We start from the raw sequence: 26,251 nt of genomic DNA, 5'->3' as shown, positions 1-26,251 counted from the left end.
TTTGAGTCCATATCATTAATTAATACATGATTTTGAAGTAACAACAATAAAATCATAAAGATTAATATATTAAAGTGCTGACTGTGTAAGATATTACAGAGGCCAAAATGTGCAGTAGAGAACATCTAAAATGACTGAAAGTCTATGCTTTAGGTAAAATTATGAGATTCAACAACAACAAACTCCAAGACCAAAAAATTCATATGTAAGTGAATTTATTTAATGTGTATGTAATGTGATTCTGAATCCTGAGGTAAAGTCAGAGTCACTATTGAGGCTGCTGGATCCTGGGAAGGGGAAGTCAAAACTTACAGAGAGGATAGCAAACCCAGAGATCAGGGAGACTAACTGTGACTTGTGTACAAGGGTTTCACAAGCATTCACAACTTGCCGAACTTCTCTAACATATAAAAACACACAGGAACCTGAGACTTCATTTAAAGAATTACATTTTGGAAAAATTCCCCTTCTTACATAAGGTAGCTTAAAATGTAAAACCAGTACAGGTGCTGTGCAACTCTCTGTAGGCACTGCCATGGGAAACTGCTTCTGTTTGATGAAAGGAGAAGCTGGAACTCAAGGCCAAGACACCAATCTCAGAAGTGCTGGCAATCTGTTAAAAACAAAAATAATCCAATCACTTTATTTTGTCTACCCTCTATCGTATCCTAGATTACACCTACATCTTTTTATATCCTTAAATTAAATACAGAGTGTCCAAAGACTCTAACTCAGTGTTAACCTCTGTTCAAATTATAATAGTGAACACAGGAGAGAAAAAAAAAGAATAAAAAGGGAAACAATGGAGACACTTTCTAAAAAAGGAACAGCAGACAAGGGGAGAGAGTAATGGATTTGAAGGTCAAGGTTCCAATTAAAAATGAAACAAAATATATTTAAATAGCTAGAAATAACAAGTTGTCATTATATGGAGTGACACATTAGAAGAATTCTCAGCATTAGGAAAATCCAAGTAACGTAGGTAATGCAGAACATACAAGAGCCATGTAAGCAGCTCTCCGTGGCTAATTGGCTAAGGCTCTGTGCCATGTGAAAGCAACTAAATGGCTTCTTAATGAGACCTGGTGTCTTAATGAGAGCTGAGATTTGCCTTCCCAGATATAATGAATCTTACTAAGATTTACTGTTACTAAGATCTAAGTGGTTTCAGGGAAAACTCCAGTGACTCCTCATTGACAGGACAGCAACTTCACAAGCTAGGAAAACAAAACGTTCACTAATAAAGGAGTAACAAATTAATTAACCATGGAAATAAAATTAGGGGCTGGCATAACGAGGGATTCCAGCATTTCTGATCACTTTAAAACTCGAGACTAGAGAATTGCTGAAAGATTTTGCGTGGTTCAAACACGAAGGAACTCAGGGAAAACTGCAATTGTCAGTGAAACTCCTCTCACCTTTCAATTGTTGATGCTCTAAACAAAGGGATATCTTTCTCCTCATTAAAAGAATACTTTAATTCATCCAACCCTGCAGAGATCTTTGCGTCTGAAGACGCTTTTCCTAACAGATACATAATCCTTCAAAATAAACTGGCTTTGTGAAAACTAAGAGGAGGTTTTCAAGAATCCTAAATTGTTAATGCCATCTTCTGGCAAAAGTAACAGCCAGCATTTCCTCAGTTATTTGTTTGTTCACCCATGAGAACAATGTGTCATGGGGCAGAAAAACATAGCACTCTTCAGTGTGGTATTTTCGTATCAACACTAGGTCTTGTTCCCAAAACCAAAGATATGGGTGGCTTCATTGAAAACAGGGTTGAGATAAAAGACTAGGACTTCTTGAAATAGTTGGGTATAACATATTTTGAGAAAGAGGTGAGTGTGCAGGTATAATTCTCCATGTGCACCCAGCCTGCCATCTCCATGTGGCAAACATGAGTTCTCTACAACCTACTTCTTATGCCAAGACGTTTTACAAAGATCTTAAAAGGCTTCCAGATGCTGATAATGGGTAAGTATTTGCTGTAAAAATCATCAGAATTATATATAAAGGGACCAGCTTTAGCCACAGAATTAGATTCCAGCTTGTCATCAGAGAACTCATCCTCAGCTTCAGTATTAGAGGTTTTTAAAGGTCATAAAGCTGATAAAAAAAAAGTCAGGTGTAAATAACAGAAAGGAATGGTTACATTTTTCTATCTTGAAGGAAATTAACTTACAACAAAATTACACTCTAGGAGCTGACTCTCAATCTTAAAATGCTTTTACTTATTAATTACCTCTCACAAGATCTCTTCCTTCTCAATGCACTTTTCAAGGTGGAGGAAAGGTCTTCAAAGATAGTCAGCGAGTGTCAATCACTGTGTATAAAATAAATGATGTAAAATCTCCACAGAGATTATTTTAAGAATAAAGCAGCCTTGAACTACTATATCTTGATCCTTATTAACTTCTGATATATTAAAGATCTCAGCACCCCATTCACTTGAATAACCCTCACATGTCCTGTTATCCCACTGTAGCTCACTGATACTGACCTGACAGTTTTAGATGGTTTCCACTGACAGTCCTGAGTGTCAGCACTGTGAGAGAACACAAGTGTCATTATATCCATTCTTTAAACTAGAGAAATAAAGTGAAGAAATTTTATGTGACACTCTTACAAATGCAAACTATACATTTTGTCCTGCGTATAATCTAAGGCAATCTGAATCATAAACTCTGGCTTGATCATCAAATAATTTTATTAGTCATGATTTTCAAGGGTATTTGATAAACATAGAAATTGTTAATGGGCATACAAAACATAAACACCACCTTATTTTTCATGTAAACCATCTTGCTCTACAAGTACCTTACAAAATTAAAGCTAAGGACTTTAAAAGTTTGTAAATGTTTGTAGCAGGTGGGTGTTCCCTCACCTGATGGCAGCTTCAGCAGCATACTGTACTCATTACTTGCAAACATTTTACCCCAAAAAAAGTTTCAGCACTTCAGCACAGGTTCTATTCATGCCATAGAATTTGCTGGTTTTTTGAAATACAGAAGCAAAGAATGAATAGAGAAAAGGGAAATGTATTAACTCATGTCACTACTCATCCATCTTCATTCCTTATTCATTTGAACACTAAGCTCTTTTTTTTAAGGTGATCCAAAGCTAAATCTGATTTAACCCTCCAGAAGTGAATGGCTAATTTGCTTTTCCAGAGCACCACACAAAATGCTTTACCTTTAATCATTCTGACCCCCTTCCTTGGGAATTAGGGCATTCCTGTGAAGAACAGGCAGCAGCTGCACTTTTTTAAGACAAACTCCATAACAAGAGATAATCTGTATTGTAAAATGAGCCCACAATTTTAGTTTAATGCAACAGGTAGGGATCTGTGAAGCCGTGCTTGATGTTGCAGCAGATCCCTTTGGAAGATCATAGGATTACTCTACCCTGCACGTAAACAACATGGCATTAAACGTTCCACTGCTCCTTGGAACAAGTGTTGGGGCAGCCTCTTTTGAGGCTGAACACTGACAATAGATAACCACTTGCAGCTTGAGTGCAGCAAAGAAACTGGAGAGGAGGGAATGTGTTTAACGCTAAAAGACAACTATTTTACAGCTGGAGCTTGACACAGGCCTGCTACTTGCAGCAAAAAGTAAGAAATGCGGGTTTCTTTTGCCACTGGCATACCTCGAGGAAGTTACTAAAACAATTAATGTCATTAAAACTGGCTGACAAAGAACTAAATATTGGGGATTTTTTGCTTCCCCAGAAAGTATTTCAGAGTATTTTATTCCACTATCCATACTAATTAATGTCATTAAAACTGGCTTACAAGCAACTAAATATTGGGGATTTTTTTATTTCCCCACAAAGTATTTAATGGTATTTTATTCCTCTCTCCATACTAAGTATAGCCTGGTGACCTCAGCAGAAGAGGCTCCATCCCGCAGCTGATCCCGACAGCTGCCAGGAACAACAGCTGCATAGAGAAGGGGAAGTGGCCAATATTGGGATATTGAATATTGGAAGTGTCCAATATACAACCACGTGACGAGAAAATGACCCACGAGTTACATCAGGGTGCCAATTATCTGAAATCCGTGCCTGAGCTCCTCCTCCCAGCAGGATCTATTCATAATTTTAAAGTTTTATTTCATTTTAAAAATATAAAAAAATATAAAGCACATTTTTATATATTATATAAAAAATATAAAAACTGTATCTTAAATAGTATTTAAATATTTTATATGTTGTACATAATATATAAATATTTATTTTAAAACTGCGTCTACATATTTTGCATATAATATAAATTATATACTATCTATAAAATATATAATTGAAAAATATTTTATAGTTATAAAAATGTAGCAAAACAAACCGCCACGCGTCCGGACTTGCACCGCGTGTCTGAAGGGGGTACATGTCTCATCCTTCCCCGAGCTGTCCCACCACGGTTTTTCCCCTTCCAGACCCCGGTGGGACCGGTCAGGGTGGTGTCCCCAGAACCCTCACTGGCCCGGCCGCCCCCGTCCCCTCAGGGCTGGGACCCCCCTCACTCACCGGCCGCGGCACCGCTCGGCGGCGGCCATTAAGCCGCGTCTCCATGGCAACAACGCTTTTCCCGCTTCAAACGCCCGCGCGCAGCCTCGCGCGCACAGCCAGCCAATAAAGAGAGGGGAGAGGGGCGGGCGGGGCGGGTCACGGGGGAGAGAGGCCAATCCGTGGCCTTCTCGGGCATGGGGGCGGGGCCCGAGGGAAGGCGGGGGGCGGGACGAGAAGGGAGTGGCTACCGCCTGCGCCGCTGCCGCTGCGATTGGTTGAGGCTGACGTCAGTCATGCGTGGTTCCCGCCCACTGCCGGGCCCGGAAGCAGAGGTGAGGGCGGGGGTCCATGGTGGCCGCTGTGGGGGTGACGCGTGTCCCCGTTCCCAGTGTCGCCATCCCTGCGCACCGGGGGCGACCCTCTGTGGGCGGGGAGGGGAGGGCAGTGGGGCCGCGTGGCGCCAGGCGCCGGTGGAGGGGGCTGCTGGGATTTGTCATTCCCGGAGCGCACGGGAGGTGGTGCTGGTCCCCCGGGCTGGCCCCGGGGCTGTGGGGACTGGCGGGGGGGGGGCGTTGTCCTTGTTGTGGCTGATCAGGAACTCATGGAGGCGGTTCAGGGGGTTGACCAAAAGAACTGAGCGCCGTCCAGGGGCGTGGTTGGAGGTGAAGGGATTTCTGCTGTGGTTTCCCGCGTTGGAAGCTGGAGGTATCGCGATGCAGCTGTTGGCGTCCCAGGAAAATACAATGTTCTATAAAGTTATTATTTACTGAAGTGCGTGTCTCTGTCAAAATGCAGGGGTTTGCCCGGAACTGGGAATCGCCCAGATTTTTAACATGGATCACTCATCTCCATTGCTCTCCCTCTTTTTCTCTATAGGACTACTCATCCTGACTCCGTAGCTTATTGCTGACAATATTTATCACTTAAGAGGTGTGTTCCCTATTGTTTACATAAAATCAGTGCTTAACACTTGTGCCAAGAAGCTTTTAGTTTTGTATGACAGCCTTATGTCTAAGCGAGACATCAGTGAGCCTGTCTTTTGTCATTCCTTCTCTCAGTTTTGCCCCTGATATCCTGAGGAGTCCTGTGCACCAGGAAGTCTGTCCAGCGCAATTATTTCAGTATGCCAGTTTCAGTAATGTTGAGGTATTACCTCTGCACAGGGCCTTTGGAGTTTTGCAGTGGAAAAGTTTCAGAGTGTTAATCCGTGGCTTTCCTTTTGCTTTGTCATTTTTCTCCTCTCCCTACAATATGGTTTGCAATCTAGTAGCAGCAAATAAGTGATATACAGGTCATTTTTTGTGCTTCTTGATAACATTCTTTTTTTAAAAAAGCATTTCTCTAGGTTCTTGTTTCCTTGTTTTAAAAGGAAAGTTTTTTAGTATTCAAAGGTATCTAATAAGATACAGCAGTTTAATTCTGTAGTAGCATCAAAGGGATGCACAACTTTTTTACTGTGCTGAGATCTGTTGGCTGGCTAAATACAGCTGGTCTGTTTGAGCCCCCTGTTTTGTGCTGTTCCACAGCTCCTGGTGCAGTTTGCAGAGGGGAATGGCTGTGAGAGCTTGTGGCTTGATCATCTACAGGAGGCTGCAGCCAGCACCATCCTCAAAAGTCACTGACAGCATTGAGTACCTCCTGCTTCAGACATCCTACGGGACCCACCACTGGACCCCGCCCAAAGGTGATTTTTGTTCTGATAACACTCCTGGAGGTTGTTGGTGTCAGGTTGCAGAGCGGATTTTGGCTGAGGTCATCTTAGAGGGGCAGTTACCAGCTGAGAGTAGCTGCTGGCTGTGCTGTTTGTCTGATGGTGCTCCTGACGAAGCTGAGGGGGGAGTTCTGAGACTGAAATCCTCTGCAAGTTGTGGCTGTACCAAGTACTGGGCACAACTGATTTGGGTTAGGGCAGGGGGTGTCACCCAGCCGAGCTCCTCAGGTATCTGATGTTTCTGGCAAGATGTTGTGCACACAACCAAAGCAAGGTGATGAGGGGATATTTTACCTTCTTGCCTCAGGTCTGGTCCTTTGCCAGGCACCACTGTTGCCAATGCAGAATTGTTTGACCCATGTGTGATCAGAAGGGTCACAGTTTGCGGGAAGGCAAACTGAAATCTGTAATATTACACTTTAATACACCTTTCTTAGGAGATGCGGGAGATCACTGGTGAAGATCACTTGCCTGATGCAGTAGAGATGACAGGGACAGGCAGGAGAATTAACCTTACCAGCCGTCCTTACTCATCAGTGAACCTCAAAGCAGAAGACAAGCCCTGTGTCCCAGGACAGAACAGCACCTCCTCAGTAAAGGCACATGACAGAGCCAGTGTTTGGTAGTACACAGTCACAGCCCTGGTACCAGGAAAAGTGCAGCACAGAAATACTTCAGGATCCCTGTAGATCTTCTTGCATGCTGTTTTTTACCAACTGAGATTTCTTCCCGGTAGTTTTTACTTCTCATTTTGTAAAATGCAGTACTTTCAAAGCATAGTGCAGCAGTTTGTAGACAAGAATTGGCAAATTGGGGGGAAAAAGAACTTTTAACAGTTTCAGCTAGGCTCTCCTATTAAGGGAAAGAAGAAAACTTTCCAAACCTCCCCCTTTGTCTACTCCACCAAGAGCCTAAGGGAGTTGAGTTTGCAGCTAGTGGAAAGCTAAAAAACATCTGCTGGGACATGATTGATTGTTGAGAAGAAACCCTTGTGGAAGGGCTCCCTGGGAACACAGTGATTCTGGGCAAGCCATTTAAATTACTTGTAGGCATTTTGGTAGGGAGCTGATTGTCTCCTATGCATACATCTCACATACCCAGAACTACAGAACCATAGAATAGTGTAGGCTGGGAGGGACTCTTAAAGGTTGTCTAGTCCAAGCCCCCACCAGTGAGCAGGAACATCCTCAACTATAGCAGGTTGCTCGGAGTCCCGTCCAGCCTGGATTTTTTGAAGGATGGGGCACCCACCACCTCTCTGGGGAACTTGTGCCAGTGTTTTACCTCATGGTAAAAACAAGTCTTTCTTGTCTGTAGTCTGAGTCTGCTGTCTCTTAGTTGAAAAGCAGGAGCCCTTGTTCTGTCACTCTGGGCCCTGTTCAAAAGTCTGTCCCCATCTTTCTTCTAAACCACCACCCTTCAGGCACCAGAAGGGGCTCTGAGGTCTCCCCAGAGCCTTCTCTTCTCCAGGCTGAACAATCCCAATTCTCTCATCCTGTCTCCAAAGGAGACGTGCTCCTCTCCCTGATCATATTCGTGGCTTCCTCTGGACTCAATCCAACAGGTCAATGTCCTTCCCTTGCTGAGGACTCCAGAGCTGGATGGAGCACTGCAGAGCAGAGGGGGAGAATCACCTCCCTCAACACAGTGCTTAAGATTTTAGAGATCAAAAGCTACATACAAAAGCCACAATCTGATGATGGCCTGTAATAGAAGCTTGGTATTGATCTGGGGGAATTTAATGAAGAGAAGCTATTCCATTTTATCGTCTGTGTGATGGGAGTGGTCTTCCAAGGTGGCCCTGGGATGTAAGATGTGGTAACATATCTTGTATATGATGCTGACATGGATTCAATGTGTCAGAAGCCAGGAGAAGTTGTAATTGTCTCTCCAAGCACACGCAAAAGGCAGTTTACAGCTACAGCTGCACCTTGTTATTTTAAAAGTTCTCTAAGCAGCTGCAACTCTTAAGGAATTAAACTGGACTTGCTTGGATCCCTTCATGTGAACCTCATCAACCTTATCTCTGCCCGTAGAACTGTGACTTTACACTGGCTGAGGCTGATGGGAAGGGGAATTAGGGTTCATTTTCCTTCTAAATCTATTGGAACTGCACTAGTGGAAACAAGTGTGAGAGTCTGAAAGCTGTGGTGCGTGACCTGCTGCCTGCAGTCGTTTTTCTGCCCTGCAGTACTGCACAGCTTGGCAACTTACCGATCTTAGACCTAAGGTTATCAACAGGTATCAGCATCAGATGCTGTTTTCTGCATAGCTGCTGCTTAAAGGAAGTGTGTTTTACCTCTGAGGTGATGTCGTGTTGTAAGAGATGCACTTTTGATACACAGGCAGGGAAGTGAGTGGGACCTGTTGCAATAGCAAAACAAACTTCCCACACACCCCAGTTGTGGTACTAAAGGGGGGTCTTGGGTACCTGGGACTTGAATTTCATCTCTGTGATGAAGTTGTAGCTATTTGCAGCCAGCGATGTAGAAAATAGAGTAACACCAGGGACAAAATAAAGCTTAAGCTGTTTTTTTCCCTCCTAAAATGTCCCAACTCCTGCTATGTTGCTTTTTTGAGGTATTGCTTGGCTTGTTCTATTTATGTTCTGGTCCAGAGCTTTCATGAGAAAACCAAATCTGACATTTCTCAACAAAAGTAGAAACGGCTGGGGACGTGTTATATTTATCCGTTGTTTGTAGGGGCACCTCTTATTCTGAGCAGTGTAAAATAAATGATGTGTCCTAGGAGAACTACCCAGCTGGTGAAAGGACTGGCTTTTAGGCTTGTTGCTTGTTTCAGAGGGGAATATGGAAGAGAAAAAATCCCTAGCTACCCAGATGAAACCCACCTTTAAAATGGCATTTGTTGGTGCCTGGTCCTGTTGTTTCTGGATTGTTGGCTTGAGTAAGGCTTTTGCAGAACTGAGCTTTAAGCTTATGTGAGGGGACATGGTTGAGAGAGGATTAAGACTCTCAGATGACCTGTCTCCTCTCTAACTAGACAAAGGAAAAATGAGGGACTCAGTCCTCAGTATGACCTAAGGTGGAACATTATGGGTGTAGAGCACTCCAGAAGTGGAGAGGGGGAGTGGGAAGAAAAGACGTCTGGTGCTGGTAGACCAATGGAAGTTTCAGGAGGTGAGGGATAAAGGATGATCCTAAGAGCCACAAGACAAAGACAAATCAAGACATAAGATCTGGAAAAGCAATCTCCAATTTCCATTTCATCCTGTGTCAGCTACAGTGTACTCTCATCTCTGTCTCCCAGTGTTTCCCGATTAAAGCAAGATACGCGTTTCCTTCACAGAGATTTACTTTTCCACCCTCTTGGCAGGCCACGTGGACCCAGGGGAGGATGACCTGCAGACAGCCTTCCGGGAAACGCAGGAGGAGGCTGGTCTGCAGGCCAGCCAGCTCACCCTCATTGAGGGCTACAAGAAGGAGCTGCACTACCCTGTCCATGGCAAGCCTAAGACCGTCGTGTACTGGCTGGCGGAAATGAAGGACTACAACACAGAAATCAAGCTGTCGGAGGAGCACCAAGCTTTCCAGTGGCTGAAGCTGGAGGATGCCTGCAAATTTGCAGAATATGAAGACATGCAAGCAATGCTGAAGGAAGTGCATCAGTTTCTCTGCTCCAGAGAATAAGTGTTTTTGTGAAGTATAAGGGGATTTCTTGAGGAAACATGGCTGCTTTTTATTTTTTAAACTGGGGGAAGAATTACATGGCTGCAGAAATGTAGATTTCTTTTTTTTTAAATCTGTAGAAATTCAGTGAGGATGCATGGAACTTTTAAACAGACTGTGTTTTTTCTCCCCTAGCTAGTACAAAAAAGTGTAGTCTGATTGAACCATAAGCCAGAGATGGCTGAATTGAAGCCCAGAGCTAACAAAAGACTTCCTCTGTCTCCTTTTCTTTTTCTTTTTTTCCCCCTTTCTTTTTCTCCCTTGAAGTGCAGAACAACTTTTTTTCTTTTTGAAAAATCAAACACTCGATATATCTTGACTTGCTGGTGTACAGCTAGAGTGTTGAGAAAATGAGCATATGGGGATTTTTGATAACAAAAGGCTTACTACAGAAGTCATACCTTGAATTTCAAATGAGGAAGCAGTATTTCTGTTCCCAACTCTTCCACTGATACGCAGTGATAACTTGTCAGATCATTTCAGGTCTTTTTTGTTGGTATCATGAATTTATGTACATCCCTAATGTACTGTTGTGATTTTCCATCCAGAGAGTCTTAGTAAATGGTTGATGTATGGTATTTAAGTGGTGAATTGAAGTTCTTCTTTTGCCTCTTTGTGTTTTGATCTTTAACAGACACCTTAGCCATTCCTTTTCCAGGAGGTTGGAAAGGGTGCTTAATACACTTTCTGCACAGGATATCCAAGCTAATGTGCAATCTTGTGTCTGTTTGATACCCTCAGTGCTTCTGTGGCTGCAGCCACTCGTCTTTTGGGGGAGCAGGCATTAATAATGTTGGTACCAGTGTGACAGGAGTCTCTTGCTTGTCACTCCATTATCTTCCAGTGGAGTAATTTATAATTGCATGTATTTCTATTTGCAAAAAAAAGGGATGCACTATAAGGGGGCTCTAATATAGAAATATATATGTATATATACACTTAAAAAACTTAAGTGCTCCTCCACATTACAGTCAGGCTTTATTCTGATTATGAGCACTGCTCAGGAGTGTTTCATTCAGGTGGTGGCAGAGTGGAGCAACCAGTGAGAGTGGGAGAGCAGGGTTAAAAGCCTGTGCAGCTTCAGACTTGGTTTTTTATTATTGTTTGAGCTACCATTTAATCAGGGCTGTGTAAACAATGGTGTTGCTGCCTTCGTGTTTATGAGCAAGATTAGCATATTAAGATGGAGTTAGAGTGTCATTAGCAAGTCATCGGTTCTGCCCATTCAGCAGTAATGAACACAGGCACTTGGTGCTTTGGAAAGCACAGCATCAGCTCAGCTCCAAGCCAGTATTTCCCTTTTAATGGCGCTGCTTACACAGTGTTCCCAAAGCGCGTCAAGGTTTTGGAGGGTGACCGGTGCTGTGCACTGTAAGGTGATGTGCTCCTCGGACAAGATTCCAAGGGGTGTAACTGTGATAATTGGTGAGGCACTGTGTGTGTATTTTGAGTGATTTATGTACAGAATGTGTTCCCACAAATTCTCTGAGTAAAATGATGCTGACGCCTTAGGTTTTAACTTTTATATTTTTCAAATTCTGTATTGCTTAGTGTGTAACTCTGAAGTTTCTTGTAGCCTGTTAATTTCTGCTCTCTTATGCTAGGTAGACGTAACAAAGCCTGTCCAGGCCTGCTCTCCAGGGACACTCAGACTGTCCTAGGCCCAAAATGTATAAACCAACATCTTAAGAGGCAGGTGAGCTAGGGGAAATTACATTATTAAACAGAAGCTTTAATTGGAGAATTAACCCTGCTATGCAAATGAACCAAACCTAGAAAAGTGTGAAGAACTCATGACCTGGGGTCCATCTTGGGGTCCATCTTGGCAGTAGCCTCTGGCTCCCCAGCCAGGGGGTACCTTTGAAAGCCTTTCAAATAAATACCTGCCTTTATTCCTTTACTCCTGTCTAGTCTCTGTTTTAGGTGGCCTCTCAAGGCATCAATGCTTGCACATTTTTTGATCCCAGAGTCTTTGGGTTTCGTTTAAAGTGGAAATGTTGGAAAGTCAGAATTTAACTCTGATTCTTGCTGCTCACTGGTGAAGAAAGAGTTCTTCCTCTGCCCATGTCTAGCAGTAAAGTATTTTCCCAAGGAGCATCTGGGAAACCCTCCAGTAAATAATTATGGAATAATCTGCCTGGCGAAGATACTTATTTCCAACCTCTATGCTATTTATGACCTAAACCAATAGGGCTTTTATTTTTTTTATTTTTTTTTAGACCAGTTAATTTTTCGGTTATAATAATATCACATGACAGTAAACTTTTTACCATTTAAAAAGAAAAATTTAAAAAAACCAAACAAAACCCAGAGATTTTAAATTCCCTGGAGAGACCTGACTTCTGCCATAGGTTAAATAAAACCAAACTCTAGAGAAGTCCAAGCTACACTGAAATAGCAGAACAGCTTAATTTAGGTCAAGTGAAAGGCATTGCTCAAGCAAGAGACCTGAGGATGGGTTTCTCTTGCTCTACTGAACAAATACACTGACACAGCTCATACTTGTAATTTCTAGGTGTTATTATTTCTTTCTCCACATAATTTCTGACTTATAGCCATGATTACATCATCTCAAAATCAGAGAGAAGGAAAGCATACATTCATGAGTATTAGGAAAGCACTAAGACACTGCAAGTTTCACCGAGAAAAGATCAGGATCGAGTGTGACAGTCACAGGTAATTATGCTCAAACAAGAAGTGTAAAGGCTGAAAACAATGTCTTACTCCTGTCTAAAAGAAAAACAACTATATTACTGCTCTGGTGGAGCAATATATCTATTAATTGACTATTCCATATGATTATAGGAAATCAGAGACTGAAGCTGGTATAAAGTGGCTCTATATGCAATATCCCCAACAAGCATGACCGATGTTACTTACCAGTCTATATAATAAAAGAGGATGTGTGTTATAATAAGGTTTAGTACATCCTAAATATGGAAACATTTTGAGAGACACATGGTCTCTTGGCAGGACTCTTGCTGTGATGCAGAGAGGACAGGGGAGTGCTACCTTTTAAGTTAGAAGAATGACTTGCTGTTACTTAATTGACAACTTGGTGGGAATGAATATTTTGGCAGATATCCAGAAGGGATTTTATAGAAGGCAGTGCTTATTAATTACATTCTCACACTGACAATGTAACCAGCAGCCTTCTGTGTCTGCCGGCAGCTAGTTTTATCTTGAAAATAATTTAAGGATCTTCAGGACTTTTGTTTTTTACCTTTCACCTTGTCTTCAAAGTTTCACTTTTTCATATGCTCAGTAACTCGAATTTTGGTTCAATGGGTAGTTGTAGCTGGCAAAAGTCCCAGCTTCATTTAGGTAAACCTGGGGTTTGTTATGGGTTAAAGCACTCTGGAATTGCTAAGCAGCATGTGCCTATACAAACCAATCTACTCCCCTTGCTTCAACCTTGTGCTGTGCAAGGAGATTGTACTCAAGTGTTTAGAAAAAACCCCCAAACAGTGCTTCCTGTCAAAACAGCAAGGGTAGGGAGGAGATCAGCTGTGGTGGCACTCTTCCTGGTGGGAAGAGTGACATGGGATGGAGCAACAACTCTGTCACTTTGGAGCTAGTCCACTTGGTAGTTGATGTTATCAAAAAGAGGAGTGACAGTCCCGTCTTTCCACTCAATGAGGATCTCTCCATGCCTCAGCGAAGGGGAGCGGGATGGTGGAAGGTATGGCTGGGGGCCTCTTCGTAAGGGGGTCTGCTCCCGTAAATCAACTCTGCTGCTGTTGGCTGGAGAGCTCTTCAGAGCAGAGAGGATTTTCTTCTTCCTAGGAGAAGAGAGAAGAGAGTAACTGCATGTCTGTCACTTGGTTGCTTCTGTCAGCAACTGTAATGCCACTTCTTTCCGTGATGACATGAGGTGTGTAGGAGAGGAGGAGCCACCATTAGTGGCTGCATTTGGGTGGGTCAGAGAGTGGGATGGATAAACAGGGTGGCAGAGAGGAGAAATCACCAAGGGTGACACATTGGTGACCAGAGCCATCAGCTGAGAGCCAGAGACATCAGGTGTGGAATGGGGAAGGGTGCCAAGATCAAGACTGTTTTGAAATGTTGGAGTTTTTCTTTGAAATGCTGTTCATGGCAAAGCCAATGAACCCGACTCCCACTTACTTGTTGTAGTGAACATTGAGTGTCAGTATTATTAATCCCAGTATGAATGCCAGGGGGCTGAGGACAAGCATGGCCGTCTTCCAGTTGGTGCCTGAAAGGGTATCATAGAAAGCATCATGTGTTTGCTGAACATACCCCTGTCCTTGTGCGATAGCCACAACTGCCACAAAAAATCACCTGTAATGTCCCTGAAGAATGCCAGAAAACAGGAAAAGTGATTTGCCTACGAGATCAACATCTTACAGCTGCTTTTACACTGCACAGCGTCCTTCTATTGAAAGTGACCACAAAAGGTTTTCTTTCTTGCTATGAAGACAATGACATTTCATGCTTCTTAACTCTGCAGCTTTCTGATACAAAATATCAGAAATCTGTTATCAAAATATCAGGGCTGGGGGAAAGCAGCAGTGCTAGTGGGTATCTGATTCTCCTGGTGAGCTGGGACAAAGCATTTGCATGTTTTTACTATTTTTTTTTTTTTTTATCACAAGCCTGTGGAGATTTGTTTAATCTTTAAAAGGAGTCTTTCTGACAGGTAATTTTGTGCCCTCATTCCCTAGTGACCATCCTCAGCAGTACCCCAGGGAAATGTATGGGCAGGGGCACTAATGAACCTTCAGGTGCCTGATCCCTTCCTCCTCTGGCTGATCCCTGGACTTACCTGCAAGCCTGGCTCCAGTGTTTTTCCCCCGATTTCCATGCTTCTTGGAGTGGTTGTGGGATGGATCTAGTGGAAGAAGCAGAAAGACTCAGATAAGCAGCTTCCAGTTGGACCGGGGATCCAAATTCCTCCTAAGGCTTCACTGTAACCACAAATCCCTTTTGTATGGGACCCAGAAAGGAAAAGGAAACTTTATTGGCACTTGGTGTTCCCCAGCCACAGATAATTTTTACTCCTAAAACTTTTGGTGGTTGTGCCTCCAGGTTAAGCCTGTATTACTGAACCACTTGCCAAGGGAAGCTCCTTAGCGTGTTGGGTGAAAGCACTTGGTGGTACACATGGAAGTTCTTCAGAACTCCTCAGGTACTTTTCCACCACTGAAAATAGCTGAGTAACCTCGAAATGCTGCCCTCACTTTCCTTCCTGCTGTTCTCACTTACGCATTCAGAAGAGTACTCACCCTCATTTGCCGGGAGCTGTGCTTGTTTGGTTTTCCCTGGAGACGCTGTGCTGTTGAATTTGGTAGCCAGAGGTGGGTCAGTCAAGCTCACAGAAGGCTCTCTGCCCACGGCATCGATCTTTGATGAATCAATGGTTTTAGCTTGGAATGAAATAAAGCAAAGATCTGTGTGATTATCATTTACTTTTTGTAGGAACCTGGATACGGCCCAGCAAGGAAAAGGAACCCAGCCCTACTAGTATGATTTTCTGCCCTGCAAGGCAAGCAGGCTGTGGTGCAGTAGCAATCACCTCCTCCTGTGCATCAGGGGCCTTCAGGTCTCACAGATTTTAAAGGTGAAATGAACCTCTCAAGATGGAATCAAAAACCAAAGCAGAGCTTGTTTTTTGGTGGTAGATGTGGTCATTGGTTTAAAAAGCATGAGTGTCACACTAGCTGTTAGAGAATGAGGAAGAGGCAAGTGGAAGAATCACAGCTATTAACAACACTGCAGATATAAAAATGGGATCCAAAGGGTGGTAAGTAGTGCATACCTCTTGTAAGGCTCAATACCTTCCTTTGCCTTCCAGTCCTACTGCAGAGTAGGCTGTGTGGGGAACCAACTGCTGCTAGAGGGGAGGTTGTGGGAAGCTTGGTGTCTGCAATTCACCCCTCTTCTGCAATGATGCATGTGCCAAGACCAAGAAAACCGTGACTTCAGGGCTCCCTGCTGCCTATCCAAACCCCAACCCATCCTCTGGCATGAGCACCCACACCACAGCTACAGAGGTGTAATTTATTGAGCAGATAACCTGCCAAAGTAGAAGTTGTCTGTTGATGATCAGCTGAAAGTTAGATAAGAAATGCCTAAACAAATATGTAGGACTTTGATGTTGTTGCTGAGCAGTCAGAGGTTCCTTCCAGTAGACTGAACCATGGGATTGATAGGAAAAGTATGAGTTTGAATGAGACGCACCAAGTGGCATAACCTGATTCAAAGGCTGCTATGTGTTTATCCTCACGGCCTTATTTGGGGATCCTGGCTCCAAGGCAGCCCTGGGCTGCCAGGAACACTGCCTTGGGGAATGAAAACACTCTCTTCACATGCCTTTTTCCCATATCTTAAATGTTCCATGTGTTTCCTAGCCTATATTTGACTAGCCTATTATGGTATCTAATTTGTATGGTTCGTATTTAACTTAATGTTAACACTAACACTTGTAACTACTATGATAATTACATGTTGACCTTCTAGTTGGCTAATTAAAAACCTTGAGGGGAAAAAGGCCACCTTCTCTGCACCTGATAGCCAAAGCAGCTGATGTATCTCTTTTTTATTTTGAATTAGATATAGCCTCTCTGTGTCAAAAGGTTATACTTATAATCCATCTGCTTATGCTAACAAGATACATCACATTTTCTCTTTACTCATTTCTGCAAAGCTCAAAATTTCATTGGGTCCATCAACCTTAAGGTAAGGAATAGGCTCCTGTCAGGGAAATAATTTTCCCTGAGGGATGTTGGAAACCTCATCACCTACAGAGTGGACAAACACATGAAAACCATTACAAACACCAGCTCTTTTTTGGGTTTCTGAAGAAAGGAGAGGAGGGGAGGAGGAGAGGAGGAATTGAGTGTGATTTTCAGGTCTCAGTCCTGCACACAACTTTACAGCAAAAGTAGTGAAAACCACCTTTCTTTGCAGAAACAACTTAAATGAGTGCGTGAAGCAGAATGGACCATGAATTATCAGGGTCAGCAGTGGGCTTCACTGGGCATGTGACAAATGATCACAGTCAGATCTTCGTGCAATGACCATGCCTGGTGTCTAGTAGCCTTGTGTCAAACTCCTAAGGTTGTGACAAGACCACTGTTTTTGCACTTTCTGTGTCCAGTCTAGACAAAGGCTGGTGAGCTCTCATGAAGGCAGAGTTTAGATTCTCTTCAGCAAGGGCAAAGGCCATAAACTGGAAATATAAACCCAATTTTTAATAATTTTTGATATCATCTGGGATTTCTTAATGCAAAGGGAGGGCAACACTTAAGCTACCTCCCACTACTTGCGGTGTTCACCAATTTCTTTAGGGCCACATTGGGCACCAGGAGCAAAGTTCACTTCTGAGGATAATGAGAATGTGGAATGAAGGTTAGAACTGGTTTTCGTTAGGGAAAGGTGCACTGTTGGGGTCTCACAGGAGAGAGCTTTAATTTCATAAACTGAAGCAGTAATTTCTGATACAGCTGCTTCTCAATAATTCATACAAGTTTAAAAGAGGTTTTCAGCTGTCTCCAGTTGTTGTCTTACCAAAAAAGACATTCCAAAGTACCAAAAGATCTTTCAAAGTCTAAAGTGCCTGACTTTGTAAGACTTCCTTGGTTGTTTTGTGCTTGGAAGGCTCAAGCAATTTCAGCTATTCTTAGCTGTGGGCACCAGTTCAGAAATATTTAACCAAAATATTTGCCTGTCCTCAGAAATGCAGCTGGGTTTTGGAGACCTGATCCTGTAAGGTGTTGCGCGCTTCTGGAAAACAGTGAACAGCCACTACTGGAAACCAGTGGTACCGGGTGGTGGGGCTGAGCTGGAGCCATTTGGTGTTTCTCCAGGTGGGGCCAAAGTGAACCTGAGTTAGAATGATGGGTGCAAGCCCAGTGTTAGGTGGCTTGGATGACATGAAAGTTAGATGTTATTCGACACTAAATCTACCTCATCTTACTTTCATAGATCCGCACACGTGTGTCTAGAGCTTGTTGTGTTGGTTTGCTGGGCCTCTGAGCTGCTGTCTGGGCAGCAGTACAGATGGTTTCATCTGCTAACGTCTTCCACCTGCTGAACTTGTCCTTCTCCCTGGAGACAAAGACCTTGTGGCCTCCCTCCTTGGTGCCAAGGTGGAAGCCCAAGCTCTGCAGAGTCAAGTGTCCCTTCTTGCTGCAGGACCATGCCTGGCGTTCCCAGTCTCCACAGGGCTCCAGCTTGACCAGAGCGTACTCACGCATCCTGTGGGCCGACAGGCACCACTGTGTGTGCAGGCTGACAATGGTGCCGGAGTCGGGGTCCCAGCCCCATTGCTGCTGCTGGGAGTGCTCCTTGCAGCTGGCCAGGCCGATGCTGTTGGTCTCGTGGGAGGCACGGATGCACTTTTCCAGCCGGGTGTTTCTTATGAGGAAGCCTTGTCCCTCTGCTACTGTGGTACAATCAGAGTATGGTTTAGTACTGTGCATGTCTGAGGCTAACACATCTCCTTGTAAGTACTCTGGGGGAGGGAAGATGTAACCCACCAGTCCTTTCCTGGATGGGCATGCCTAGATAAACAGTTCCCACAGCTTCCTAATTTCCTGGAATGACATTTCTTGGAAAAAAAGGAGCATGCAAATAGCCATGAGCAATGCTAGAGGAAAATAACAGTTACGTAAGTAACCCATGTAACTAATGAGGAAAAATATCCTTCCAACTTCAATGGTTATATCAACTATCTGCCTATATATATTTAATTCAGTACTTCAACTGCTTTATCTAGGTAGCCATCCTTCCCTCCCTCCAAAATAATTAGATGGTTTGAGGGATCTTTTGCCCCTATCCAGGCCAAATCTTTCTTATAAAAGAGCAGTTGAAATCCCCCATGTGCTGTTCATCTGGGACCAACTAGGCCACCTCGGGCTACACTTTCCATTAAGTGGCTTCTGGAGATGTTAAAGCAGTGCAGGGATAAAACCATATCTCACCAGAAGTAAGTATTTGGCTGAGTCAGCTCATGTAAGTATTGAAATTTTCTTGGATTTAGCATACCTGACATTGGTCTGTGCACCTTAGGAACAAAGGTACCACTTTTAAAAAACCTTTTGTAAGAGAGAGGCGTTGCAGCTGTCCCACAATAAACACATAATTTGAAGCAATTTCTGTAATTGCGTGTTGCTTTTAAGAGCAACCGGTCCTACCTAACATCTGGGATGACTTAGGATGGATATCATCATGTTAGCTGGAGGATTGCCACTGTTTTCAGTATAACTTCATCAGGTGTGGCCTGTGAATATCCTGAGCAAAATGTTAAGTGCTAAACCATCCATCACTGTTGCGGGTGTACCTTCTGCTGTGTGTTTTATGCCTAAGATAGATGGATAGAAATAGAATTTCTGAACATTCCGAGAAATCTTTTAATAACAACACATGGCAACTCCCAGCTTTTGCAGTGACCTTTTTTCTCTCTTTTTCCCAGGAGACAGAGTTATAAAAATCCCATCAGCATATAGCACTGAGCATAAAGAGTAAGAGGACACTGAAAAGTGATGTTAGACAAGAACACTGATTTTTATCTAAACTATTTCTGCAGAATTTCCTTTCCTGAAGCAAAAAACCCAATACTGAGCCAAATACAAGTATTTGGCTCAGTATCTGAAAAGATTAGTGACAGTATAAACAGAATCTGGTACACAATAACAAGGGTATAAACAATAGCTTAAAGCAGGTCTCATGTTTTTCTCTCAGGAAATTCTAGGGTTCTGCTAAATTAATCATGCCTTGGGGCTGTTAAATCAGAAACAGCTCAGGGCTTTCTGCTCTGCCTGAATGCCTGAGGAGAGGAGCCAGAAACCACAGTTCTTCTGCACCAGCTCTGAGATTGTCTGATCGAGGTGTCTTCACTGGGATACTGACATGCATGGACCTTGATAGCCACCAACCCAGACAATTCCTGCCGAGCCAATGTGCCTAAACGGAAATTAGATTTCTGGGCTATCTGTAGATAACTTGTGAGTCCTGTTCTCTTGAACCCTTACTGAGGGCTGGGTAGAGGTTAAGATGTTTAATGCACTTTAGATTTGAGTTTCTGCCAGCTTCTGAAGGCAGGAGAAATGTCTCATACGTAATTTTCAATAAACTTTAGAAAATTGAAATGGATTAATGCAATCCCCCCAGCCCCACCCCACCCTCGCCATTTTTCCCTAGGATCTGGAATTCAGGATTCTCACCTCTTTGCTTCAGCTTAACAGTGAGAAACGCATTTCCAAAGTAATAATTTGAGACATGCATTAAAATGTAGCAGTGGAATATGACAACTGTGCTGGGTCAGATAAAACATCTGCTGAGCTCGGGATCCTGTCTCCAGCACTGGACCATTAACATTTGCTAATAGAGAAAGAGGGTAAGAATCAGACAAGTAAAGGGCTCACTCAAGACAGCAAGATGCCAGTGCCTCCTTCCAAAAATCACAGGATCACGGAATTGCTGGGGTTGGAAGGGACCTCTGGGGATTATCCAGTCCAACCCTCCAGCCAACACAGGATCACCTAGAGCAGGTGACACAGGAATGCATCCAGGTGGGGTTTGAATGTCTCTAGAGAGGGAGACTCCACAACCTCTCTGTGCAGCCATTCCAGTGCTCGGTATGAGCTAATTCAGAGAGTATCACTGGGTATTTATGGGTAAAATGGTTTTGCCCGCAACATTTTATTTTTCAACTCTGAAGTTCAAAGAAAAATAACATTTTGTTGCTCCATCAGTATCATGAACTCTATCTGCAACTTCACACAATCAACTTAAGTTTTGATTATTCTTAATTACTTTGTGGCATCAGCAAGCCAAATTACTTCATTATTCACCCTTTTTGATCTTTCTGAGCACCTGCTAATAGCATCACTGCTGTGATCATTGTAAACTTATTCCACCTTCTTGTTCCAGCCTGTGGGCTAGGTCTCTCTCCTGCTCCATGAGAACGGAGTTTCTTAAGGGCCTTGGTGGAAGATGCTCATCAAAAGCCTTTTGCAAACACTGGCACAAGGCCTTGGTCAGCTCAGCCCATTCATGTGCTTATTGATACCATCATGGATGTCAGACCTTCCCATTACAAAAGCTGCATTGACTTTTTTTCATGTTTATCTGTCTGTAAATGCTGTTCTTTGCTTCTACTGACTTGCCTGATGCTGAGATGCAGCCTAGGGACCTGTGTCTCCCCAGGCTGTGCTAGGATCCCTCTTAAAAGGGACATTACTGCTGTAATGCAGCCCTTTGGTGTTGAGGTTGCTTTAAATAAGAATTTAACACTCTCCTTAGAAATTCTTAAACTGTCATCTTCAGTTTCCTGTAACTCCTGTAACTCAGATGACATTTGAGCTGATCCTTTGCCACAGATTATTTATCCTTTTTTTTCTTCCTAAAAATTCCTCTGTTGCCAATTCTGTTTGATAACACTCTTCAAACTGCAGAGAGTGTCTGCCACGACCTCCCATACCACATCTGAAGTGAGCACCAGAGCCAATAGTTCGTTCAGCCTTTCTACACTTCTCTACTTTTGATTGGCTTCTTGCAGTTGTGTCAGTTATTTGCTGACCTCCTGACCCCCACTAAGTTCCTACTTCAGATATGTTTGAAAATTTCTGCTGGCAGTTTCTGTGTTCTCTCTCTAGGCTGCTCATCCACGTCTTTTTCTCATATGTTTTATTACAGGTTTTATTATTAAGCATGCCACAATCTTTGCTGTTTTTTCTTTTCATTGCTTGGCAATGACTGTCTGTTTGAAAGTTTTGGGTATTTTTATCACGCTTTAAAGAGTGCTGCTGTGTGACCCAGCAGGAGATATGTGTTTTGCTCTCTGTAGAGTCCCTGATGTTTCATGTTCACCTCTGAAGAATCACTGTGTTTGTTACCTGCACAATAGCAGCAAACGTTGCAATTACATGTGACTGGCAGCAGCCACTGCATGTGCCCCACACAGTCATAGGGGGTAGACCCACAGCTAAACCTGGGGTATGTTTACTTTGAGATACACATCAGGCACCAAGAATCTTTACTTAGGAGACAAAATGACATCCCAAGTCCCGCTGCCCAGCGGTCCAACAAATAAGGTCATCAGCCCTAACATTTTAGGAATGTTAACCTGGAGCAACCAGAGCATCCAGGGTACTCCCTGAGGATGGGATTCAGCGTCTCTGGAAAATGCCAGCCTTACCCACAGAGCCCAAGCTGATGCCTGCTTTGGGCTGCTCATACTTGAACACTTTGGCCTCTTTGTATTTTTAGGAACAAAATAAACAATTTCTAGCAAGGCTCTTGATCCCAGCTCATTTATCCTATGATACTGACACTCTGTCTGGTTACAAGATAGAAAAGCAAGCAAATACAGGCTCCTGCCTCTCTGCAGCATGGTCACCCTTGGGACATGCTGTTCCATGTAGGATTAGGAGCAAAATCCATGCAATATTCCTAATTAAGGTAATGCCACTGAGAAAGCCTTGATTACCAGTTATCCCAGTGTGGCTGATAAAGTTTCTGCTGTTTCTAAGCAGTGCCTGTGATGGCTTGATCAAAGACATTTGCAAATTGTTTGGGGTGGCTTGGCCCATATTTTTTCCCAATCACTTCTGCTTTCTTAAGAATATCTTGCTTTTGGTTGACCAACAGGGCTTCATATCTTTCCACATTACTGCAAGGTCCACTTTTGACCAAGCATCTCAGCAAAGGCCTCCAAGGGAGCAGAGCAGCCATAGGAAAAGAAGGAAGGTTTTGGCATGGGGAAAAAAAAATCCATAAATGATGGGAAGCAGGGGAGGTTGGTGAAGTCACCACAAAGCCGATGCAAGTGGGGAAAACCAGTCCCTGAAGCGGGGGATATGATGGGTGTCTACAAAATCCAGAGAGGTCTGGAGAGGATAGAAGGGGGCTGACTGGTCAAGGACTGATCCTAGATGGGACAAGGGGTGCCAAGGGAAGGCTCACAGTGTGCAGGAGGTAGGTCTGCACCCAGGCGTTGTGTGTTGTTGCTGCCAGGGAGAGCCTGCACAAGCCAAGGGAGAAGTTCTGGTAGCTACTGAAGAGTTAAACATATCACAGCCCAGAAATCCCCCGAGTGAAAAATAGTTGGAGGCTGGAAAAGTAATGGGGGAGTAGAGGTATCTTACAAGCTTGGCCTTTCTGCCTCTTCAGCAAAATGCTTAGGGCTGCCTTTTGAGGTCAGGGCATGAGGGGTCAGGGAGCAGCCAGCACTGCCATGGGCTTGAGGGGGAGGAGAGTGGCTCCCAAGGTATGGTATCAGGCCAAGATGCCAAACACAGCCACCACCAGCCTTACACCCAGTGCATGAGGGTCCAGAGCCAGTGTTAAATGCAGTTTTATTTCAGCAGTTTTCTTTCTGTGCATGTAGGCACAGATCCTGCTGGTTCCTGACTTCCCATTGCCCATTGCACCTCACAGGGTCACCATTGCTTTTAAAGAAAACTTTTCACCTCCTCTCTGCTTGCAGGTACTTTCCAAAGAAACAACTGTCAGAACCAGATTAGGAAATTCCAGGATTTCCAGTTTTCAGCAGGAAACCAACCCCTCAGAGGTCTGTTGAGAGAAAGCATCTCTGTCCTGCCAGCAGCCTTAAAACTCAGCAGACCCAGGCAGGAGGGGATGGGGAGAAGCTGCTGCAGGGAGAGATCAGCCCTAAGTATGAACATGTTTGTGCTCTGTTCTTTGAGCTTCTTTGGGCATTTCCAGGCATTGGGAATATGAATTCCTTTCTGCAAAAGAGTTGTGGTTTTATTGTTTTGTTACTGGTCTGGCTGAAATGCAGTGGCTGATCACGTTTGCACCAAAAGCATTACACTAGGAAGGAAATGTCCTGTGATCCTCCATACTTTCCTAATAAAACACAACCATGAGTATTCTGTTGTATGGCAGTAGTAAAAAAATCATTTTATTCTAACACCAGAAAATATCTGCATTAGAGGCAGAGGAAGAGCAACATGCTGAAGGCTGTTCTATTCTCTTGGCATCCCATAGACATGGAGACATGATGTCTCCAGGTCCTAACCAGATCTCCTCTAACTTTTAAAAGATGCATGTGCATCATCACCCCTTACCAGTACAGGGACATGCTTTCAGTCTGGGGCTCTACAAAGGGAGAGATTTAGTTCACTTTAATTGGCAACTTTTAGTGTACAGAAAACAGCAGTAGATGGAGCAGAAGTCAAACCTGTAGGAGCACAAACCTCTCCTTTTACCCAGCTGCAGAGCAAATTGAGGGGTAACTTCTCAAAGCATCCCCAGGAACACATACTTGTGGAGCAAGGAATGGAAAGTAGCTGGTCAGAGGTGCCAGTCTGGGGTTTGTCTTTAAGGAATAAACATCCCATCTGGGCAGCCCAAATAGTTGTAGTCCTCTGGCTGAGGGAGTTTGGACAGCTCTGAGCATGTAGCATGTAAAACTGCAGGACTGTTTCCCTTGTAGCTTCAGGGACTGAATGAGCCTTGAAAAACTTCAGGGATTTATTTCAATGAGTCCATTTCAACCTGACATCTCAGTTATAGCAGCAAAATAAAAAGGCTTATTAACTCAGGAACTTTTCCCTGAGCTAATTTTTTAAAGAAAATAGATTCTTCCTGGTGTCCGTGATGGGATGGGTGACACTGTGGGTAGCACCACTCATGGGAAACTGTTCCTGGGTAGCACTGCTCTGGATCTCAGGGATGATGCTCAGCAGGGACTTCTGCTTTTTGAATCTATCCATGCATGTCAAAACCAGGGCTGCTTGGATTCAAAATACTCCTGTGCGTGGGCAGGATACAGGATTGGAGCAACCTCAGAAAGCAGCTGGATGTCAACATGAGCCTCTACCAAGTTTGCTCCATGGAGGTGAGCAGTGCAGACTCTGCAGCTTCCCAGCACATCCCACTCCCAGCCGACCACCACAGGAGCAGGACTAATACTTCTACACTTCCCACTACTGTCTCCCATGCTGCTAGATGCTCTGAGCTCACTCACTTCTGCTGGGAAGGAGCAGCTGGGGCAGGGAACAACATTAGTTCTTAGGAGGTCACTTAGTGCCTGCCTCCCTCCCGATCAGGTTTATTCATCCACTACTCTTAGCAGCTTAAAAGCACTTTATAAAAGCAGCCGGCATGATGCCACGGTGTCCCAACCATCCCACCACCTTGCCAGCCTGTCACTCTCTCTTCTGTACCCGTGTTTAATCCCATTTTAAATGCTGCCCTGAAATGTTCCTGTTGGCACTTGTCTTAGAGCTGATGGGTTCAGAGCTTTGCAGCCCAAACAACACTTCAGCAGGAAAGCAGGTTAAAACCTGAGAGGCAGTTCTCTTCCCAATTTACAGCTACCCCAAAGGAGGAGAAACTTACCCTCAAGCCAAGGAAGGAGGCAAATGCAGCCCAGGCTCAGCCTGAAAAGCTCCATGGTCTGCCAGCACAGCGGGGGAGAAAGAGCCCCCAAAGCCTCTCGCCCACGAGGAGTGCCAAACAGCTCACTTTTACCCCTTTCTCTGTCATTCACAGCAGAAAAACCTGCTGGGAAGAGAAAAACTCCTTTGTCTCAGCACTGGAGGCTTGGCAGCTGGCTTATCAGCAAAGGATCAGCTTGGAGACACAGTCCGCTCAGCAGTTGTCCCTTAGGAGAAATCATATGACGAGCCAGGGTGGGGGGGACGCTGGACCGAGATGCTCGCAGCCGCCGGGCTCGGCTCCTTAGCAGCAGCGATTGCTCCCAGCAATGACAGACGCATGCTAAGCAGGCTGGCCCGCTGCCTTTGCCAGGGCTGGGAACGCAGGGGGATGCAGGGCTGGCCTGGCAAGAAAAGGCAAAGTTCAGCAGGAGTGCCCGGAGGGGCGTGGGATGCGTCTGCTGAAACCTTGCACTTGGCTGTGCTGTCACAGGGTCGTTTTCTCTTTAGAGAGAATTATCCCCGATTTTAGCCAGCGTTATAGCTCATGGCAGAGATAAGACCTCCCAAACCAGCTGTAGTTGTCCTAGAGCCGGAGGGTGATGGAAGGGGAAGTTGATCTCCTGGATGGGGAGCAGGCTCCTGCTGTGGGTTTATCCTATTTGTCATCCTGAGGGTTGCTCAGGTTGAATTTGGCTTTTCATGCATCAGTTTGGGCTCTGCACAGGGAGGAAACCTCACATCCCTCCTGAAGGAAAAGCAGCAAAGGCCAACATGTGAAACAGCAGCAGGGCAAGTGAGTTACAATTTTGCTAGCAAGATGTTCCCATTCAGCCACATCCTCTCAGCTCTTGTCTGTCCCATATGTTCGCTGAGGTCATTCTCACCTGAATAAACCATTAAGTCTTTTGCATAAGAACACATAAAAAATGGTGGCTTCACTTTCAGTTTTGGGGTCCAGTCCTGCATGGCAC

At 44.1% G+C, this 26,251-nt stretch overlaps 4 protein-coding genes across 10 annotated transcripts in view; 2 read left to right on the top strand and 2 right to left on the bottom strand.

Annotated features, from left to right (window-relative positions):
- Nucleotides 1-4,591, bottom strand: part of KIF24 (kinesin family member 24) — a 29,418-nt gene extending 24,827 nt beyond the window's left edge. The window contains exons 1-4 of one of the 4 annotated variants that reach the window (XM_032095789.1): nucleotides 4,525-4,591; nucleotides 2,501-2,545; nucleotides 2,243-2,323; nucleotides 475-613 (exon numbers count right to left, since the gene is read on the bottom strand). The gene's annotated coding sequence lies outside the window, so the exon portion shown is untranslated. The remainder of the gene's footprint in view (nucleotides 1-474; nucleotides 614-2,242; nucleotides 2,324-2,500; nucleotides 2,546-4,524) is intronic. The other 3 variants (XM_032095786.1, XM_032095787.1, XM_032095788.1) reach the window with 3 other exon arrangements.
- A 182-nt stretch (nucleotides 4,592-4,773) lies between these two features.
- Nucleotides 4,774-10,489, top strand: NUDT2 (nudix hydrolase 2). 3 transcript variants are annotated; one of them, XM_032096228.1, is made up of 4 exons: nucleotides 4,810-4,838; nucleotides 5,383-5,436; nucleotides 6,033-6,190; nucleotides 9,554-10,489. In XM_032096228.1, exons 3-4 carry the CDS (start codon nucleotides 6,058-6,060, stop codon nucleotides 9,865-9,867), a joined length of 447 nt encoding a protein of 148 aa, XP_031952119.1. In that variant the 5' UTR covers nucleotides 4,810-4,838; nucleotides 5,383-5,436; nucleotides 6,033-6,057; the 3' UTR covers nucleotides 9,868-10,489. The 3 variants fall into 3 exon arrangements, with proteins under 3 accessions (XP_031952121.1, XP_031952119.1, XP_031952120.1); XM_032096229.1 differs by lacking the exon at nucleotides 4,810-4,838 and adding an exon at nucleotides 5,080-5,277; XM_032096230.1 differs by lacking the exon at nucleotides 5,383-5,436 and having other exon boundaries at nucleotides 4,774-4,838.
- LOC116437896 (myogenesis-regulating glycosidase-like) overlaps nucleotides 6,109-26,251 on the top strand; it is a 31,313-nt gene continuing 11,170 nt past the window's right edge. Inside the window, exon 1 of the mRNA XM_032096225.1 lies at nucleotides 6,109-6,190. The gene's annotated coding sequence lies outside the window, so the exon portion shown is untranslated. The remainder of the gene's footprint in view (nucleotides 6,191-26,251) is intronic.
- Nucleotides 12,406-25,664, bottom strand: LOC116437897. 2 transcript variants are annotated; one of them, XM_032096227.1, is made up of 6 exons: nucleotides 25,240-25,664; nucleotides 17,846-18,310; nucleotides 15,153-15,293; nucleotides 14,693-14,758; nucleotides 14,032-14,122; nucleotides 12,406-13,688 (listed from the first exon to the last, which is right to left on the bottom strand). In XM_032096227.1, exons 1-6 carry the CDS (start codon nucleotides 25,292-25,294, stop codon nucleotides 13,481-13,483), a joined length of 1,026 nt encoding a protein of 341 aa, XP_031952118.1. In that variant the 5' UTR covers nucleotides 25,295-25,664; the 3' UTR covers nucleotides 12,406-13,480. The 2 variants fall into 2 exon arrangements, with proteins under 2 accessions (XP_031952118.1, XP_031952117.1); XM_032096226.1 differs by having other exon boundaries at nucleotides 17,846-18,313; nucleotides 25,240-25,663.

This window comes from Corvus moneduloides, chromosome Z (assembly GCF_009650955.1).
Source record: "Corvus moneduloides isolate bCorMon1 chromosome Z, bCorMon1.pri, whole genome shotgun sequence".
NCBI lineage: Eukaryota > Metazoa > Chordata > Aves > Passeriformes > Corvidae > Corvus > Corvus moneduloides.
The sequence above is the reverse complement of the archived record's forward strand: the minus strand, read 5'-3'. Positions and strand labels throughout refer to the sequence as shown.

What these genes read in the sequence shown, in the direction of transcription:
- LOC116437897 (XM_032096226.1), bottom strand. Translation starts at nt 25,294, where the DNA reads ATGGAGCTTTTCAGGCTGAGCCTGGGCTGCATTTGCCTCCTTCCTTGG. An exon ending in ACAGCTCCCGGCAAATGAGG is followed by an intron (nt 14,759 to 15,152) that starts GTGAGTACTCTT and finishes TTCTTCCACTAG; the next exon opens with ATCCATCCCACAACCACTCC. An exon ending in CTCAATGTTCACTACAACAA is followed by an intron (nt 13,689 to 14,031) that starts GTAAGTGGGAGT and finishes CTCTTCTCCTAG; the next exon opens with GAAGAAGAAAATCCTCTCTG.
- NUDT2 (XM_032096230.1), top strand. Translation starts at nt 6,058, where the DNA reads ATGGCTGTGAGAGCTTGTGGCTTGATCATCTACAGGAGGCTGCAGCCA. An exon ending in CCACTGGACCCCGCCCAAAG is followed by an intron (nt 6,191 to 9,553) that starts GTGATTTTTGTT and finishes CCCTCTTGGCAG; the next exon opens with GCCACGTGGACCCAGGGGAG.